General features: G+C 43.5%; 1 protein-coding gene and 1 long non-coding RNA gene across 4 annotated transcripts in view; one reads left to right on the top strand and one right to left on the bottom strand.

The window, feature by feature from the left end:
• DRC2 (dynein regulatory complex subunit 2) overlaps positions 1-9,474 on the bottom strand; it is a 32,936-nt gene extending 23,462 nt beyond the window's left edge. The window contains exons 1-3 of one of the 3 annotated variants that reach the window (XM_075852194.1): positions 9,368-9,474; positions 5,920-6,071; positions 667-834 (exon numbers count right to left, since the gene is read on the bottom strand). In XM_075852194.1, the coding sequence (XP_075708309.1) occupies positions 667-834; positions 5,920-6,060 (309 nt within the window). In that variant the 5' untranslated portion in view covers positions 6,061-6,071; positions 9,368-9,474. The other 2 variants (XM_075852196.1, XM_075852195.1) reach the window with 2 other exon arrangements.
• Positions 9,443-10,531, top strand: LOC142742450 (uncharacterized). The gene is made up of 3 exons (XR_012881384.1): positions 9,443-9,568; positions 9,659-9,912; positions 10,016-10,531. It is a non-coding gene; the product is annotated as an uncharacterized LOC142742450 (long non-coding RNA).
• The last annotated feature ends 9,284 nt before the right edge of the window (positions 10,532-19,815 follow it).

The raw sequence follows: 19,815 nt of genomic DNA on the forward strand, positions 1-19,815 counted from the left end.
AAAACACTGCATGTCTGAATCGACCCAATGAATTACACAGGTCCATGTGACGTCCGTTGTTTAAACGCGCGTAACACGGACATGAAATACGCTCGTGTGAATAAGGCCTCAGTGTAGCGAAAACTGTACACCTAATATCAGGTATGTAAGGAAAATAAAGTAAATAACAGCATTTTCTAGAGTAATTATTCATTAATAAGCTTTTCAGATGACCTAATAAATCATTTCTGAGCCATGCTGTTTACAAATCAGCTCAAATAAGTTTGGGCTGCTGCCTGGTAACATAAGATGTGAAAATGCCTTGCTGTAAGCTCTAGTCGAGATCATCATTGAGAAGTGATGGTAATGGGTGCTCATACACGCCACCAGTACTTGTGGTACCAGCTTGGTAGAGGAGGCTGGCAGCTGGGACCCAGCACTGGATTATGGATTACCAGATTAGCATCTATTTTTTTTTTCCCGTTTTTGCACGAATAAGAGAGGGCCAGACGGAGGACCTTTCCTGCATTATCTAAGAGAGATTGGATCTGGCCAATTCTCTGTGAATGTGTGGGTACTTGGATGTTACCTGGCAAGCTTCAGCCTATAGAATTACAGCATGAAGAAACGACCTGTGCATGGAGCCATGATCATTAATGTTAACACAACATCGAATGTCATTATCACCTTGATGACATTGTCCTTGCAGTCCACAACTCTTTCAAATGTCTGATGGAGAATCTCTAGATCTTTGCAGAGCTCCTTGGCCTTCACCTCCCGCAGTACCGCACGCCACTGGACATTCAACTTGTTCAAACTCATTTTGCTGCTTTGTTCTTCTCTCGCAAGTTTGTCCTATACAAGGGAAATATTGTATATCTTGAAATATTACGTAAAAACAGATAGTGTGAATAAACCACATAAAGGAAAAACATGGAGGAAAAGCTATTTATTAATATTACATTTAATATATTATTATTAATGTACAGTAATTCATTGAAGACTTCCTCCTTTATACCCACTTTATGGAGTACAAAGAAAATGTCAATGGATTACATTGATCTGATATTCATAGCTATTTCTGCTTCCTATTTTATAGTCAGACATATAGACTTTCATAGAGCCGCAATAGTCTGCAGGCAGGATGGAGGCCAAGTGATTTGCACAGCACTAACAGATGGCAGCGGTGATGGATTCATGTTGCAGAGCTCAACATCATGCATCAATCATCTGATCTGAAACCCGATTATAAGGAAAATGACATCATCCAGTGGTTATAATGCTCTCAAACATGGAAAACCTCTGGAATAGGCGATTGAGGGGCTTTCATATTGATTCTCTCATATAGCGCTAATAACTGAATCATTTACTCATGCAATGAAAACATACTGTAGACTCCTACTCTGCATGCTTTACTCTATTGGCCTTAAAGGGGTATTCCCATCACATCCATAGTATATGCCATAAATATCTGATAGGCGCATATTCCAGAGCTAGAACCCGGATCTAACTCATGATTGAGGGTCCCCAGTCCCTGCCTAGTGAGTTGGCAACTGGCACTGAACTGTGCTGCAGACCTTGATCATTAATGGGGCTTTGCGAGTTTTTGATATTGATGGCCTATCCTTAAGGGCGTATTTTACACGAACGTGATTTTCGTCCGTGCAGCCCGCGTGGTTTTCACGCGGGTCGCACGGACCTATACAAGTCTATGGGGCAGTGCAGACTGTCCGTGAGTTTTGCGCAGCGTGAGTCTGCTGCGTAAAACTCACGACATGTTCTATATTTAGGCGGTTTTCGCGCATCACGCACCCATTGAAGTCAATGGGTGCGTGAAAATCACGCGCACCCCACGGAAGCCCTTCCGTGGGACGCGCGCTTTATTCGCGCAACAACAGTAAAAGAATGAATGTAAACAGAAAAGCCCCACGTGCTTTTCTGTTTACAAACATCCAAACGGAGTGTCATAAAGATGGCAGCTGCGCAGCCGCGCATCCATATGAACAGGACATACGGAGCTGTCACACTGCTGCCACGCGCGCAAAACGCATGCGTTTTGTGCGGGCGCAAAACGCTCACATTCGTCTGAATCCGCCCTACGATAGGCCATCAATATCAGATCAGTGGAGGTCTGACTCCCAGAAACCTTACCGATCAGCTAACTGGTTAGCTCACTTGATTGGGACTGAGCTGCAGTACATAGCACAGCCGCTATAAAATGTACGGCACTGTGCCTGGTACACAATAAGGCCTTATTTACACGAACGTGTTTTACGTCCGTGATACGCACGTGAAAATCACGCGGGTCGCACGGACCTATATTAGTCAATGGGGCCGTTCAGCTAAAACTCACGACATGTCCTATACTTGGGCGTTTTTCGCGCATCACGAACCCATTGAAGTCAATGGGTGCGTGAAAATCACGCGCAGCACACGGAAGCACTTCTGTGTGTCGCGCGTGATTCGCGCAACAGTAGATAAAGAAATGAAGGAAAAAATAAAAGCACTTCCTTCATTTCTTTTTCTAAACATCAAAACCGCGTGTCATAATAATGGCATATGCGTGAAAATCACGCAGCCACGCAGGAAACAGTGATGACACACGGAAATGCAACGCGAGCAAAATTCTGCGTGTTTTGCGCGTGCAAAACGCACACGCTCGTGTGAATCCGGCAAAAAGGAGGAGCAGTGCTGACCACAGCACCGAGGCCCTTCTTTACTCAGCTGAATTATGGGGGTGCCGATAGTTGGACTCCCACCAATCCAATACAGATAGTCTATCCCAAGGATAGGTCTTCAATATCAAAGTCCCAGAAAACCCAATTAACAGCCTATATTAAGCCACATAACATTTATAAAGAAGTAGACTAAGGGTATGTTCACACAGGGCGGATACACTGAGTAAAAGAAAACAGCGTGGTGCCGTCTTTTGGCCGGAATGTCCGAGGTGGAAAACTACACCTAAAAAGAAAAAAACATTCATACTCCGCCATCCTGCAGCCCGGGCTCCTGGGGTGACGTTTCATCGCACGTGACCACTGCGACCTGTGATAGGCTGCAGCAGTCACATGGGATAAAACGTCATCCCAGGAGGCCGGCCTGGACGAGGAAACACAGAATTCAGGGTAAGTATAAGAGTTGCAACTTCTGCTATTTGTTGTGGGTTTTAACTCCCCATTAAATTCAATTGGGAAAACTCAAAACAAATATGCAGCATTTACGCAAATGTAATTGACATGCTACGGATTAAAAAAATGCACTGCAGGTCAATTTCTGAGTGTTTTTCTCCGCTCAGAATTTACGCAGCGCGCGGATAAGTTTTTTTAAATTAGTATTATGCTGCAGTTTTTCAGTTACAAATTCCATTGCGGAAAATTCGCAGTATTTACGCTACGTCTGAACTTACACTAAGGCCCTGTTCACACAAAATCTGCCTGTAAAAATCAGCTCCGGTTTTTTTTAAGTGGTTTTGCACCACAGGCGTTTTTTGCTGTGTAATTTGCCGCGTTTTTTGCCACGTTATATTCACCTCTGTCTTCAACAGGCATTGGAAAAAAACCGATTGGTTTTTGCCATGAAACGCGTCCAAAAAAAAGTCTAAAAACGCCGTGGCAGTTCGCAGCATTTTTTTCCATCTCCCATTGATTTCAATAGGGTTTTTGACGCGCAAAATGCCTCAAGATAGAGCATGTTGCCTCTTTTTCCCATGAGCGTTTTTTTCCGCTTGCGGGAAAAAAAACGACTCCACCTCCCATTGAAATCAATGGGAGGCAATTTCGGCCGTTTTTGCAGCGATTTCCGCGGCAAAAAACGCATAAAAAAACTCTGTGTGAACAGGACCTAAGGATGCTGTGTACCCTAGGACCACTTAACTAACCACATATCTATAAATATATATCTTACAGTGCAGCTAGGTCGTAGGTGGATTCTGTTCTTTCATTTATGTCTAATGAAATGTTAAAATGAAGGGTTCTTTAATAGTACACAAACACACATCTATCACCAGTTAAAGAGGCTCTGTCACCACATTATAAGCACCCTATCTTGTACATAATGTGATCGGCGCTGTAATGTAGATTACAGCAGTGGTTTTTATTTAGAAAACCGATCATTTTTGACGGAGTTATGACCTATATTAGCTTTATGCTAATGAGTTTCTTAATGGACAGCTGGGCGTGTTTTACTATATGACCAAGTGGGCGTTGTGGAGAGCAGTGTATGACGCTGACCAATCAGTGACCAATCAGCGTCACACATTTCTCTCCATTCATTTACTCTGCAGATAGCGATATAGCTATATCGCTACGTGCAGCCACATACACATACACACACTATAACGTTACTGAAGTGTCCTGACAATGAATATACATTACCTCCAGCCAGGACGTGATGTGTATTCAGAATCATGACCACTTCTGTAGCGCGTCTGTGATTTACAGCACAGCACAGAGAGATCTCGCTGTAAATGATAGTTTACAGCGTAATCTCGCGAGACTGCACCTGCTATGCTGTAAATCACAGAGACGCTACAGAAGTGGTCAGGATCCTGAATACACATCACGTCCTGGCTGGAGGTAATGTATATTCATTATCAGGAGACTACAGTAACGTTACAGTGTGTTTATGTGACTGCACATAGCGATATAGCTATATCGCTATCTGCAGAGTAAATGAATGGAGAGAATTGTATGACGCTGATTGGTCACTGATTGGTCAGCGTCATACACTGCTCTCCACAACGCCCACTTGGTCATATAGTAAAACACGCCCAGTTGTCCATTGAGAAACTCATTAGCATAACGCTAATATAGGTCATAACTCTGTCAAAAATGATCGTTTTTCTAAATAAAAAGCACTGTTGTAATCTACATTACAGCGCCGATCACATCATGTACAAGATAGGCCACTTATAATGTGGTGACAGAGCCTCTTTAAATTACATGAAATAGTAATAGTGTTAAAAACCACAATGGAAAGTATTGATGTGCCCCCTGTCAATCCCAGACAAACCCCTAAATAGAGAAAGAAAACAGTACTTAGATAGTAATCCACAGGGAACAGCCAATCATCTTGTTATCTTTGTCTAGGATGTCCGGTGATGGTGGAATATAACAATACATGCCATAGGTTCTTTCTTACTATAGCAGTGACATATCTGAATCACCACAGGAGATCTGGTTTTGTCAGCCGCAGTTTGTAGACTAAGGGCCCATGCACACGAACGTGCTTTTGCGGCCGCAATTCCCCCGAAAATCCACGGGAGAATTGCGGCCCCATTCATTCCTATGGGGCCATGCACACGACCGTGGTTTCCATGGTCCGTGCATGGCCCCGGAGCCCGGACCGCAGAAAGAACAGGCAAGCCTTATTACGGCCGTGTTCTGGGCTCAGTGCAAATAATGGCCGCGGCCATGTGCACAGCCCGCGATTTGCGGGCTTCTCGCGGCTGACACTCCGTGGCCAGCCGACCCGAAAATCACGGTCATGCACATGTCTATGGCCTAAGGCCTCATGCACATGACCGCAATTCATCCGCAAAAATTCGGATGAATTGCAGACCCGTTCATTTCTATGGGCCCATGCACACGACCGTGGTTTCAACGGTCCGTGCAATGGCCGGGAGCCCAGACCACAAAAAAAATAGGACAAGTCATTATACGCTCAGTATTTGCGGTCCGGGCTCATTGAAATCAATGTGTGCACAGTCCGTGAATTGCGGTCGGCCCGTGGCTAACACTCCACGGCCGTCCATGCCATAATCACGAGCCGTCCACACGGCTATGGCCAATGCACAGATCGTGGAAACCACAGTCGTGTGCATGGCCCCATAGAAATGAATTGCAGATGAATTGCGGACGCAAAAACACGGTCGTGTGCATGAGGCCAAGCTGCTTCTGAACATTTTTGGACTACGGCTTATGAAATCACTGGGACCATTACCTTTAGGAACTGCATCAACAAGTCTTTTTTCTCTTTATTATGTTCTTCCTCTGCCAACATCTTCTGTTGCATGTAAAGTAACCGCTCCTCTTCATTCATGCGGCTTAACTTGCCAGACTTCTTTCCACCTTTCTTCGGCATTGTGGTGTTATCTGCAAGAAAAAAAATCCCATGTTTTATAGTCTGAAAGAAATGGATAAAAGCAGAATAAATTAGACGGTTTTAGTCCTGTACACCAGTAGGGATGCCCGTGCATGGGCGCTCTCTACTGAAATAAAAGAGAAAGACAGAAAATGCAGAGTGCTATCTAAATATCCTATTCTTAGTATCATTGGGAAAACCCCTTTAGGTCTTGCTCACACAGTGCAGATTTGCTGCAGATTTTGCAAGTCAAAACCGGTATTGGATACAGGAGAGGAGACCTATATATATTTCTTCTATTTAGGTTTAGTTCCTGGTTTTGGCTAAAAAAAAATACATTAAAAATCTTCAGCCAATCTGCACAGTGTGAACAAGGCCTAAATGTGTGAATCTTTTTTTTCTTGGAGAATCGCAAGTTTGTGCTGTAAATAGCTCAAGGGCAACCATTGTATCACTCAAGATGGGACAACATGGTGATGTTTGGATGAATTCCATCCCTGCCAATGCCTAAACTGGAATTACAGGTTTCTACGTAAAAATGTACAAAAAATATTTACCAAAAATAAAACTTTCCAGATGTTCTCTCACTATTAGGATTTATACTTGTCATACATAAAGTAACCACAGCAGTAAAAAAAATCTGTAGAAAGTCTATGAGTCCGTACACCACTTGCTCGGCTTTACGAGGAAAGCCAATCAGAAACTAAGTGGCACAGAGCTCACCCGAGTGCTTCTGCCGTTTCGTTTTAACAATCACTGAAGGTCTCAGTGCTCGGACCCCCACCAATCAAGCCTTCTGACATGTCACTATGACATGTCAAAAGTTTTTTAAAAGTTTAGTTACCCTTTAAAGAAGAAGACCTATTCTTTTCCAGAAAATACTGATAATAGATTCTTATTATGTTAGAAAATATTCCAACATAGTTTATTAGACAATGTCTAGTGTGGATATCACAAATCGCTGTATCCAAAATAAGACAGGGTAGGTAACGGGAAAATTGAAAAAAGGTAGATCGTGGCCTATCGGTGGCTCTGCTAGAGAGGCGCCAATGTGACAGAAGGAATTCTTCACTTGTTGCCCTGGGGTGAGAGTCACCTGGCACCAGGGTTCCCAACCGTCTGTAAATTTACGGACAGTCCGCAAAAATGGGTGCTTTTTTCTGCCATCCGTAGCGTCCGGCAGAAAAAAGCACCGTCTGGGATTTTTCTGCAGTTTCCCGGAACTTTGCACTGCGCATACGCCAAAATGTACATGTGCAGTGCAAAGGAATAGTAGGCCGCGCCCAGGCATATTTTCAGATTCTGAAGTTAAAAATATGCAGGCCGTACGCTGCCAAGTGAGGTCACTGCCAGGAGTGGACCAATCCAGTCACCTGACGTGAGGTCAGGTGACTGGTCCAGTCCTGTGCCGTCACCGACCCCAGTCAAAAGTGATCCTCTGTGGTGCCGCTTCGCTTCATGACCACCTACTCCTCCTGACGGTTAGTGTTGTCAGGCAGAGCAGAGAGTAGTAGCGATAGGCTACTGCTCTCCGCACTAAGTACAAGGGAAGGGGGGAGAAGGCTGTGCGGTGCTACTTACAAGGGAAGGGCGGGCACTATCTACTAGGGGGAGGGTTGTGTGTGGCTATCTACAAGGGGTGGCTGTGTGTGGCTATCTACAAGGGGTGGCTATCTACAAGGGGGGCTGTGTGTGGCGCTATCTACAAGGTGGGCTGTGTGTGGCGCTATCTACAAGGGGGGCTGTATGTGGCGCTATCTACAAGGGGGGCTGTGATTGGTGAGTCACTCCTAGCACCCTGCACAGGCAATGATTTTGTAATGTGTCCGTAAAAATTGTCATCTGTCCGTGAATTTTAGCTCAGTTGCCCAGAAATTTCTTAAGTGGAGGTTGGCAACCCTGCCTGGCACCAGTGAAAACTGCAAGGTATAAAAAGCGCTTCTTGGGGCTGCCTAACAGGGCCAGATCATTAGTGCAGATGAAGCTCCTGCTCCAGGCACTCTTATAAGCCGCATACTGCTGTGAGATCTGCACATCCAGGACCTGAAGAAGGACAGAAGCCTTGAAGACATGGAATAAGAGGCGAGCAGTTCTATGGCCAGCAAGACAAGACCTGAACAAATGGAGCAGAGAAAGACTGCATCCCCCTCTTCCTGCTATACTACAGACTGCAGGATCTGACTAAGGCTGGATTCACACAAGCGTGTGCATTTTGCGCGCGCAAAAGGTCCATAACAGCTCCGTGTGTCAGCAGCATATGATGCGTGGCTGCGTGATTTCTGCGCAGCCGCCATCATTATGACACTCTGTTTGTAAATAGAAAAGCACGTGGTTTTGACTACTGTAGCGCGCATCACCCGGAAGTGCGTCCGTGTGCGGTTTTCACGCACCCATTGACTTCAATGGGTGCGTGATGCGCGAAAAACGAGCAAATATAGGACATGTCGTGAGTTTTAGGCAGCGGACATACGCTGCGTGAAAATCACTGACAGTCTGAACGGCCCCATTGAATAACATAGGTCCGTGTGACGTGCGTGAAAATCACGCTCGTAGCACTGACGTATTATACGTTCGTCTGAATAAGCCCTAACACAGATCCGCATAGGAGCAGTGTACACAAAATGAAAGAACATTGTTTTATTAAGACTATTAACAAAGTTGCTTCATTTTCCGCCAATCAATCCACAGGATAGCCGATACATTATTTTATATTGCTAGGGCCCCAGGGCTGGGACCCCCACAATCACTAATGCGGGGTTCCCGAGTCGCCCATTCCTCCGTACGACCACAGTGAGGAGCAGTTTGCTTGGAGCGGCTTCTTACTGCAGTCTTTCTGGTGAGGTGGAATGGGAGACTCAGGACACCTATACTAGTGAACTGCGGGCGTCCCAAAAATGGGGGCACCAGCAATATAAAATTCATCACCTATGCTGATGAATGTTGATTGGGGGAAAATCCCTGTTATCTGACAGTGACAGAAGCCATACATCCCTCCCCAAGTGTCATATCAGGTTTCTTTTGCATTTTTTTAGCCAGTATTATGTACGGGGCTTTTCAAACAACTGAGAATAAGAGCCCATAAAACGAACTAATAATTGGTCTATTATATGACATCAGGACCAGAGTCGTCCCTTACATGAGGGCTCCCAGTTATGGCTGAAGCATCTTCATACATGAGCAGCACTGACCACAGAAAATAGTACCGCAGTATTATTCCCTTAAAGGGGTTAATAATAATATCACTGCGTGTGTAATCGTCTGACACGAATCCCCGTGACACCGTGTTCCGTCCATTCTCCCCTCATACCTGTCCAAAGCGTTTTCTGTAAAGTTTCCTCCGTCTCCTAGCAACAGGGTGGTCTAACCTCGGAAGGGGCGGGGAATACGTGGGGCGGAGACTGCACGGAGACGCCGCTAGTCACGTCACGTGGTGTTTCTGGTTACTTCGACGCTGCATTTTGTTGACCACGTGGTGCAGGGAGGGCGCTGCTTACAACTTCTATGTGAGGTGAATATTCTCAGGTGAATTATCGGCTCCCTGAGGTGCAAAACATGCGCGCGATCGTTATTTTTACCTGTGTTTTGTTGGTATTTTTAGGTTCGGTAATATTACAGGTTTGCTGGAGCTTACCTTGATATTTCATACCATGAGTGGATAACAGGAAGACGAATGAACATAAGCGGAATTTTGAACGTGTGGTGGAAAAATAAAGGGTTTTCTGGGACAAATGTATAAAATATAACTATTCACTATGGGGACTCTACCCCTGCTCATCTTTAGGTGCTACCTGTCACTGCATGAGGTGCTGTCCTTGCATAGGGACCAGATGGGCTGAGCCAAGGACCATGCAGGTGGGTGGCTAATGTGACCATAAGGACGGTTTGTTACGCCACGTCGTGTGTTGTATTTTGCATTTGGACAATAGCGAAGTAGTTTATTCTTTCGTTTTAATAGAGGTCGGTGTAAAGAAAATATAAAGAAAACTGCTGCAATTGACCCCGTGCAACATTCAAAGGGGTAGTCCAGAAGATCCTTATACCAATTACCCCCTGACCTAACCCCTATTACATCTATGACACAGATATCATCTACTGTAGATAGCAGCCAGCACAGAGACTCCGTGACCTCAGCAGATTCCACAGGATCATAGAGATCTACTGCCATCGCCCAATGTTGCTAAGCAATGGCCCCAAGCGTTCCAGCCTATATTTTAGTTTTAAAAAAAACAACACAGTACAGCCCAGTGGCTTCATGCAACTTGGTCAGATAATATTTCATATAGGAAATTCCGTTTTTACTGGAATTTGCATTTCAGAAAGGTGATAAACAATACCAGCCATCAAATACTCTAACCAAGCCCCAAAAAGCAAACACCGCGCCCAATTGTCCCAAGGAAAAAACATGAGGTACCAACTTCATCCATGACGTGATCATGCAACTATATCTGTTTATGTAAGTATGGAATAAACCAGTGGAATTTGTAGTTTCCCAAAGGTAGTGCGCTGTCTGTTTTTTTTTTTTCTTTCTCCCTTGCTGGAGATCTAGAACATCAAGTACGAGGATTTACACAGCAAGCTGCTGCATTGCTGTGCGGAACCACAAGTACCAGCGAGATACACACACCGGTGGAAATGTGGATCGTTCTTTCTGCATGCTAGCTGGGGGAAGGTCAAACCCTTGATGGACACTTCAGACTTTACATCCGCAACCATCTGAGCGGTAAAAAACGATCCATTTGAAATATATTTGAATGGGGTTTGTAAGAATCACACATACATGCTGCAGAAATCACCCATTCACGACACAGATTTTCAGTCACAGAAATTTCTGCACTGGATCTGCCATATGTGAACATACCTAACAGGTAAATATGATCTGTCTGTTCCCTGCATTTCCCTATGTAAAGATCACAAGTGACAGTGACCTAACATTGGCTGCCCACTCAAGGGATTGGCAAAATATTGTAAATTTTCGTTATCTAGGTGCCAATTTAGCTTATTTTCGCAATAAAAGCCATCATAGAATAAATAGGCGCCATTAACAAATATCTAGCAGCGTTGGCTACCTGGCTCGTAAGGCTGGGAAGATAAAGATTGGGGGGAATTCACCAAGCACTCTATGGCCGGGTTCCCACGGGTCAGAGAGGCTGCGTAAAAACTGCGCAACATATCCGACCTGGAACCCGCAGAACCTTCTGTCAGAAAAATCGCATCACACCGTGGTGTGTTTTTTCGAACTTGATTTCCGCTGTGCAAAAAAGCGCTCATCCTTACGCCCTCCGTCTCCTCTGCGCGTAGTCCGTCCTCCAACGATGACGTTACAGGCCATGTGACAGAGCAGCCTGTGATTGGCTGCAGCGGTCACATGGGTTGAAACGTCATCTCAGGAGGCCGGACTGCAGGAAGAACGAGAGAGTTCTGGGTAAGTATGATTTTTTTTTTCCGGAGTTGCGCTTTTTGCGGTGTAAACGCTGCGATGACGCCGCAAAAGTCGCAACACTTGGCTTTCTGTTACGGGTTTTGCATCCCCATTCAAAACCCGCAACAGGAAAACAACAAAAACGCAGCATAAATTGACATGCTGCGGAATTAATGTTTACGTTCACTATGACATGTCAGAAGTTTTCTGAAAGTTTAAAAGTTTAGTTACCCCTTAAGTAATGGCTACAATCTATTAGACCTGAACTTTACCACTCTATTCCCATGTATTGTATTCATTTACTGCTTCCGGTGTATATATAACAAGAAAGCCGTAAAATAAGACTACATAATAAATGAACAAAAATAAAATTATAAATGTGATTTGAAAATATGTCAAATAAAAGGGTGATCTAAAATAAGGAGATTACTCACCCTATACTCCTGCCAATAGGCAGTACATTGCCGGTGTCTTAACTTAACCCCTTCAGGACCCAGCCTGTTTTGGCCTTCAGGACACAGCCGATTTTTTCAAATCGGACGTGTGTTACTTTATGTGGCAATAATATCGGAATGCTTTTACCTATCCAAGTGATTCTGAGATTTTCTCGTGACATGTTGTACTTTGTTAGTGAAAAAATTTGGTCGATAATTTTGGTATTTATTTCTGAAAAACACCAAAATTTTGCAAAAATTAGCATTTTTCTAAATTTAAACGTATCTGCTTGTAAAACAGATAGTAATATCACACAAAATAGTTACGAGTTAACATTTCCCATATGTTTACTTTATGGTTGCATCGTTTTTTGAACGTCCTTTTATTTTTCAAGGACGTTACAAGGCTTAGAACTTTAGCAGCAATTTCTCATCAAAAGGCTATTTTTTCAGGGACCAGTTCAGTTCTGAAGTGGCTTTGAGGGCCTTCTTTATTAGAAAATCCCCAGAAGTCCCCCCATTTTGAGAACTGCACCCCTCAAGGTATTCAAATCAGCATTCACAGTGTTTTAACCCTTTAGGCGTTTCACAGGAATTAAAGTAGAGGTGAAATGTACACTTTTTTTTTTTTTTTTTTGCGAAATTCATTTCTAATAAAAAAAATTGGTAACACAGAAGGTTTTACCCGAGAAATGCAACTCAATATTTTTTTGCCCAGAATCTGTAGTTTTTAGAAATATCCCACATGTGGCCCTAGTGCGCTAAAGGACTGAAACATAGGCCTCAGAAGCAAAGGAGCACCCAGTGGATTTTGGGCCTCCTTTTTTTTCGAATATATTTTAGGCACCTTGTCAGGTTTGAAGAGCTCTTGTGGTACCAAAACAGTGGAAACCCCCCAAAAGTTACCCCATTTTGGAAACTACACCCCTCAAGGAATTGATCTAGGGGTATAGTTAGCATTTTCACCACACAGGTTTTTCGCTAAATATATTGGAATTAGTCTGTAAAAATGAAAATCTACTTTTTTTCTGAAAAAACATAGAAATTTTTAATATTTACAAGGAATAATGAAGAAATTGCACCCCAACATTTGTAAAGTAATGTCTCCCGATTACGGCAATACCCCATATGTGGTAATAAACTGCTGATTGGATCCACAGCAGGGCTCAGAAGGGAAGGAGCACCATTTGGATTTTGGAGCACGGTTTTTGCTGGATTGGTTTTCGGTGCCATGTCGTGTTTGCAACGCCCTGGAGGGACCAAAACAGTGTAAACCCCCCAAGTTACCTCATTTTGGATACACCCCTCACGGAATTTTCCTAGGGGTATAGTGAGCATTTAGACCCCATAGGTCTTTTGCAGAATTAATTAGAATTAGGCCGCGAAAATGAATATCACAATTTTTTTTCCCACTAAAATGTTGCATTTTCACAAGGGATAAAGGAGAAAAAAACCACCAATTTTTGTAAAGCAATTTCTCCCGAGTACGGAAATACCCCACATGTGGTCAAAAGTTTTTTTTCATTAGAAATTAATTAACCCTTTCAGGACTGATCCATTTTTTGCTTTCTTATATTCGTTTTTCACTCCCCGCCTTCCAAGAGCCATAACTTTTTTTCTTTTTCCGTCAGTAGAGTGGTGTGAGGGCTTATTTCTTGCAGGAGGAGTTGTAGTTTCTATTGACACCATTTAAAGTGCTATAAAATGTACTGGGAAACTGAAAAAAATTTCTTTGCGGGCTGATATAGGAAAAAAAAATCTGATTCAATTTTTGGGGATTTTCGTTTTTACAGCTTTCGCCGTGCAGTAAAAACGAAAACTTTACTTTATTCTGCGGCTCAATACAATTACGGTGTTACCAAATTTATATAGTTTTTTTTTTATATTATACTACTTTTACAAAGAAAAATCTATTTGTTAAAATAAAAAAAAATTTGTTTCACCACATTCCGAGAGCTGTAACTTTTTTTTATTTTTCGGTTGATTGAGCGGTGGGAGATCTTATTTTTTTGCGGGACGAGCTGTAGTTTTTATTGGTACCATTTTTTGGTACATAAAAAGTGAAAGTTGTATTACATTGTTTTTTGAGAGCTAATGTGACAAAGTTTAAATTATTTAAGTTTTTTACGGTGTTCACTGTGCGAGTTAAATAATGGTATATTGTAATAGTTCGGCCTTTTACGGACGTAGCGATACCAATTTTGTTTATTTTTTTTTTACATTAGTTTAGACGAAAAATGGGAAAAGGGTTTTTTTTTTTTACTTTAAACTTTTTTCTTTCTCACTACTAATGACTTTAATTTTCTACACACTTTATTAGTCCCCTTAGGGGACTTGAACCAGCGATCATTGGATCGCTGGTACAATATACTGTAATACTAATGTATTGCAGTATATTTTTTATTTTTACAGGCTTCTGTAACCGCACGATCGCTGTTCCTGTCCGTTAGTCCTGGGTGTCCGCTGTAATACACTGCCGACACCCGCAGCGTATGGAGCGGGCTCAGCACGTGAGCCCGCTCCATACATCAACCCCCGCACCATGACGTGCTATTAAAGGGGTTTTCCGGAACCAATTAATCCAATCCTGTTAAACTAAACATGTCAAACCAAATCTTTTTGTAATGTACTTGCGTTTGAAAAGATGTTCCTAGCGGCGTATCTCATCTTCTATCACGTGATGCCTCGCTAACCCGAAATCCTAACTTCCGCCTCAGCCCCGTCCATGAGCTCTAACTTCAGTTTTCCGGAAGTCTGAGTGTACGGTCACGTCATAAATGACGTAACTGTACACTGTGTTAAGGGGTTGTACCATGTTCTCTTACTCCTATTCAGAGCATGCGTAGTTGATACACACTGTGTCCAACACGCATGCTCTATTCCAGGGTTCAGCCACCTCCCGCACCCGTGCCACAGCTGGCACGCAGGGCCTAGATCTCTGTCATGCTCTCCCCTTGTTCAGCGCCGTTGTATGCTGCGTCGCTGAAGACAGGGAGAGACTCAGGGGCAGAGCGGATAGCCAAAGGGGCAGAGCGACACAGTGGCAGATCGGGGGGACACACTGGCATTCTCTCCCCGTGTTCAGCACCGTTGTACGCTGTGGCGCTGAACACAGGGAGAGACTCAGGGACAGAGCGGATAGACACGGCCAGAGCGGGGTGGGGAGGGACAGTGGCAGAGCGGGGAGACACACTGCCATGCTATCTCCGTGTTCAGCACCATTTTATGCTGTGGCGCTGAACACAGGGAGAGACTCGGGCAGAGCGGATACACAAAGCGCCAGAACAGGGAGACACAGTGGCAGAGCGGGAGAGACAGGCGCAGAGCAAGGAGAGACACAGTGGCAGAGCGGGGAGACACACTGGCATGCTATCCCCTTGTTCAGTGTCGTATGCTGCGGCGCTGAAAACAGGGTGAGACTAAGGGGCAGAGTGGGGAGAGACAGGGGCAGAGTGGCGAGACACGGGCGGAGACACAGGATCTGCGTGGGGAGAAAATACTAGGGGAGGAAACATCGGCGCTTTGATTCATGGGATTTGTAGTCTTTATTCACAACAGGAAACGGCCGGTCACAGAAAAATAGCGATGTAAACAAACTGGAAAATAACCTCAGGGAGTGTAGAATGAAGAAATTTAGTCATAAAAACAGGTGGGGAACATAGGTTGAACAGAAATAACAGATATAAATGTTTATTAAATTAAAAAAACTATGTTGGAAAACCCCTTTAAGTCATAGTGCGCAAGGGGTTAAGGCACAGCGCATGGTGTGAATATTGTAATTTTCCACTGAAATGCCATTGCAGTGCGTAATATGTTGTGCCCAGTTTGTGCCACTGAAGACAAATACCTCATAAAACGTTAAGCGGGTTCTCTCGGGTAAGGCGATGCCATATATGTTGGCGCAAACTGCTGTTTAACCCCTTAAGGACACGGCCAATTTTAGCCTTGAGGACAGAGCAATTTTTTTTAAAATTCCCTCTTTGCATCCCGACGCTCATAACGCTTTTATTTTTTGTACGACGTAGTTGTATGAGACTTTGTTTTTTGCGGGACGAGTTGTACTTTATGTACGTACCATTTTTTTGGTACAAATACATTATCGTTTAATTTCTATACATTTTTAATTAGATTAAAATGCAGAAAAAAAGCAGTTGCGCAGCAATTTTAATATTTTTTTTTTTACACCATACACCGATCATAATAAATAATGGTATACATTTGTTGTACAGGTTGTTACGGTCGTGGCGATACCAAATAGGTCTGTATTATTTCATGTTTTGGGACTTATATTTTAAAAAGTTTATTTATTATAAAAAATGTGTGTTTCTGTGTATTTTATTTATTTTTTATTTATTTATTTACCATTATTTTTTTTTACATTCATTTAACTTTTTTTTTTAATCCCATAAAGGGATTTATCATTTTGATTTTTATTTTGCAACTGTAATGTACTGGCATAGATCTATATGCCAGTACATTAGCCTGTTACTGATTGTACACAGGCAGTTGTTAGGGCAGACCTCAGTATGCCCTAACAACAGGAAATATGTTCAGACAGCCCTGGGGTCCTTCACTGGACCCTGGGCTGTCTGGCCATACGAGTTGTGGGCTTTGATCGCGTCACAGTTATTTTCAGTGACGCGATCAATGTGCAGTCCCCTCTCTTTGAACGCCGCGATCAGCTGTCATCGCGGCGTTGAAATGGTTAACAGCGGAGAGAAGGTGTTTCTCTTCTCTCCGCTGTCAGAGCGGGGCCGTGGCTGTGGCTGTGTATTACAGCCGTTGCCCCGCTCTCGATCGCACGCACAGACGCGCGCAGGGACGGCTGTCACACCGGACGAGTATGCTCGTCCTAATGCGCGAAGTGCTCGCCGCTCAGGACGAGCATACTCGTCCTGTGTCGGCAACCAGTTAAGCACGCTGCAGGGCTCAGAAGGAAGGGATGCCATTTTGCTTTTGGAGCGCAGATTTTGCTTGGTAACAGTTGTTTGGGGTATTGCTGGTATTTCAGTTTATGATGTGGGGGCACATGTAAGCTGTGCGGGGTACATCAGGGCATAATAAGAGGGTATAATAATGCGGTAAATAAATAATGATTCATAGATGTGTGGCCGGTGTCGCACTGATAAATGGCGCCCGATCTTCTTCGATTTTGGAACATACTGCACATTTTGCATAGTCATATTCTGAGAGCCAGAACTATTTTATTTTTTCACCACCGGAGCTGTGTTGGGGCTTATTTGTTGCGGGACAATCTGTACTTTTCATTGGTACCATTTTGGGATGCATGCAATATTTTGATCACTTTTTGTTCCATTTTTTTGCAAGCCGGCTGACCAAAAACAAGCAATTCTGACAATGTTTTTTAGTTTATTTTTTGCGGCGTTCACCATGTGCTATGAATGACAGTTTTACCTTATTCTGTGGGTCGGTACGATTACAGCGATACCATATGTATATAGTTTTTTTTATGTTTTGCAGCGTTTGCACAATAAAATCACTTTTTTCTAAAATAATTTATTTTCTCTGTCACAATATTCTGAGAGCCGTAACTTTTTGATTTTTTTAGTCCAAAAAAGCTGTTGTCGTTTTTATTGGTACTATTTTCGAGTACATGCAACTTTTTGATCACTTTTTATTCTCTATTTTGGGAGGGGTGGTGACCAAAAAATAGTGATACTGGTGTAGTTTTTTGTTGATTTCTTTTGGGGTGTTCATCGTGCGGGAAAAATAACATTATAGTTGTGGTCGTTACGAACGCGGTGATACCAGATATGTGTACTTTTTTTAACGTGTTCATTTTTTTCCTATAATGAAAGTCTTATAGGAAAAAAAGCATTTTTTGTTTGTATAACTTATAACTTCTATTTTTACACTTTTTTTAAAAACATTATCACTTTTTTTTACTTGTCCCACTAGGGGACATTTAAACTTGCAGCTTTGATCGCTGCTAGAGTACGTTACATTACCTACGTAGTGTAATGTGTTCCAACTGTCATTGTGACAGTGACACTGACAGCAAGCCTCCGAGGACCGGCCGGAGGCTTCTCATCTGAGCCTTCCGTACATGGCAACCCGGAGGTCATTGTCTGGCCTCCGATTGCCACGACAAGCATCTGCAGCCCCCACAATCACTTAGTGGAGGCTGCCGATGTGCTTCAAAACCCTTATATGTGGCGATCGCAATCGGTCGTCGCATTTATGGGGTTAATTGCCTAAATCAGCGGCGATGGTCCGCTGACCGGCAAGACTGGAGTGTCAGCTGTCGGGGACAGCTGACCTCCCGGTTTCCGGACACTGTCCATTAAGACCGCAACTGTACGTCCTGGTGCGGGACGGAAGCCCTCTGCAGGACATACAGTTGTGGCGCAGCACGTGAAGAGGTTAATAAAGAGATTTACTGTTTTAGGTAAAACTTTTGACTTCATTTTCCTTTCTATACCCTTTTTACTGTTACATATACAGGTCCTACTCAATGTATTAGAATATCATCAAAAAGTAAATTTTTTCAGTAATTAAAGAGGCTCTATCACCACATTATAAGTGGCCTATCTTGTACATGATGTGATCGGCGCTGTAATGTAGATTATAGCCGTGTTTTTTATTTAGAAAAACGATCATTTTTGACGGAGTTATGACCTATTTTAGCTTTATGCTAATGAGTTTCTTAATGGACAACTGGGCGTGTTTTTTACTTTTTGACCATGTGGGCGTTGTGGAGAGAAGTGTATGACGCTGACCAATCAGTGACCAATCAGCATCATACACTTCTCTCCATTCATTTACACAGCACATAGCGATATAACAGCACTGTCCAGAAGACAGTCATTGACACCCTCCACCATGAGGGGAAGCCACAAAAGGACATTGCTAAAGAAGCTGGCTGTTCACAGAGTGCTGTATCCAAGCATATTAATGGAAGGTTGAGCGGAAGAAAAATGTGAGGTAGAAAAGGGTGCTCAAGCAACAGGGATAACCGCTTCCTTGAAAGGATTGTCAAGAAAAGGCCATTCAAGAATCCAGGCGAAATTCACAAGGAGTGGACTGAGGCTGGAGACACTGCTTCAAGAGACACCACTCACAGACGTATCCAGGACATGGGCTACAACTGTCTCATTCCTTGTGTCAAGTCACTCATGACCCAGAGACAACGTTAGGAGCGTCTTACGTGGGCTAAGGAGAAAAAGGACTGGTCTGTTGCTCAGTGGTCCAAAGTCACGTTTTCAGATGAAAGTAAATTTTGCATTTCATTGGGAAATCTCGGTCCCAGAGTCTGGAGGATGAGTGGAGAGGCATCAATCCAAGTTGCTTGCGGTCCAGTGTGAAGTTTCCACAGTCAGTGATGGTTTGGAGAGTCATGTCATCTGCTGGTGTTGGTCCACTGCGTTATATCAAGTCCAGAGTCAACACAGCCGTCCACCAGGAATTTTTAGAGCATTTCATGCTTCCCTCTGCTGACAAGCTTTATGGAGATGCTGATTTCGTTCTCCAGCAGGACTTGGCACCTGCCCACACTGCCAAAAGTACCAATACCTGGTTTAACAACCACAGTATCACTGCGCTTGACTGGCCAGCAAACTCACCTGACCTAAACCCCACAGAGAATCTATTGGGAATTGTCAAGAGGAAGATGAGACACCAGACCCAACAATGCAGACGAGCTGAAAGCCGCTATCAAAGCAACCTGGGCTTCCATAACACCTCAGCAGTGCCACAGGCTGATCGCCCCCATGCCACGCCGCATTGATGCAGTAATTCATGCAGAGTCGGAGCCCCGACCAAGTATTGCGTGCATATACTGTACACACTTTTCAGTAGGCCAACATTTCGGTATTAAAAATAATTTTTGAAATTGGGCTTATATAATAAAATTTTCTGAGACACTAAATTTGTTTTTTTTAT

The sequence above is a fragment of the Rhinoderma darwinii genome, chromosome 2, assembly GCF_050947455.1.
Source record: "Rhinoderma darwinii isolate aRhiDar2 chromosome 2, aRhiDar2.hap1, whole genome shotgun sequence".
Classification (NCBI taxonomy): Eukaryota; Metazoa; Chordata; class Amphibia; order Anura; family Rhinodermatidae; genus Rhinoderma; species Rhinoderma darwinii.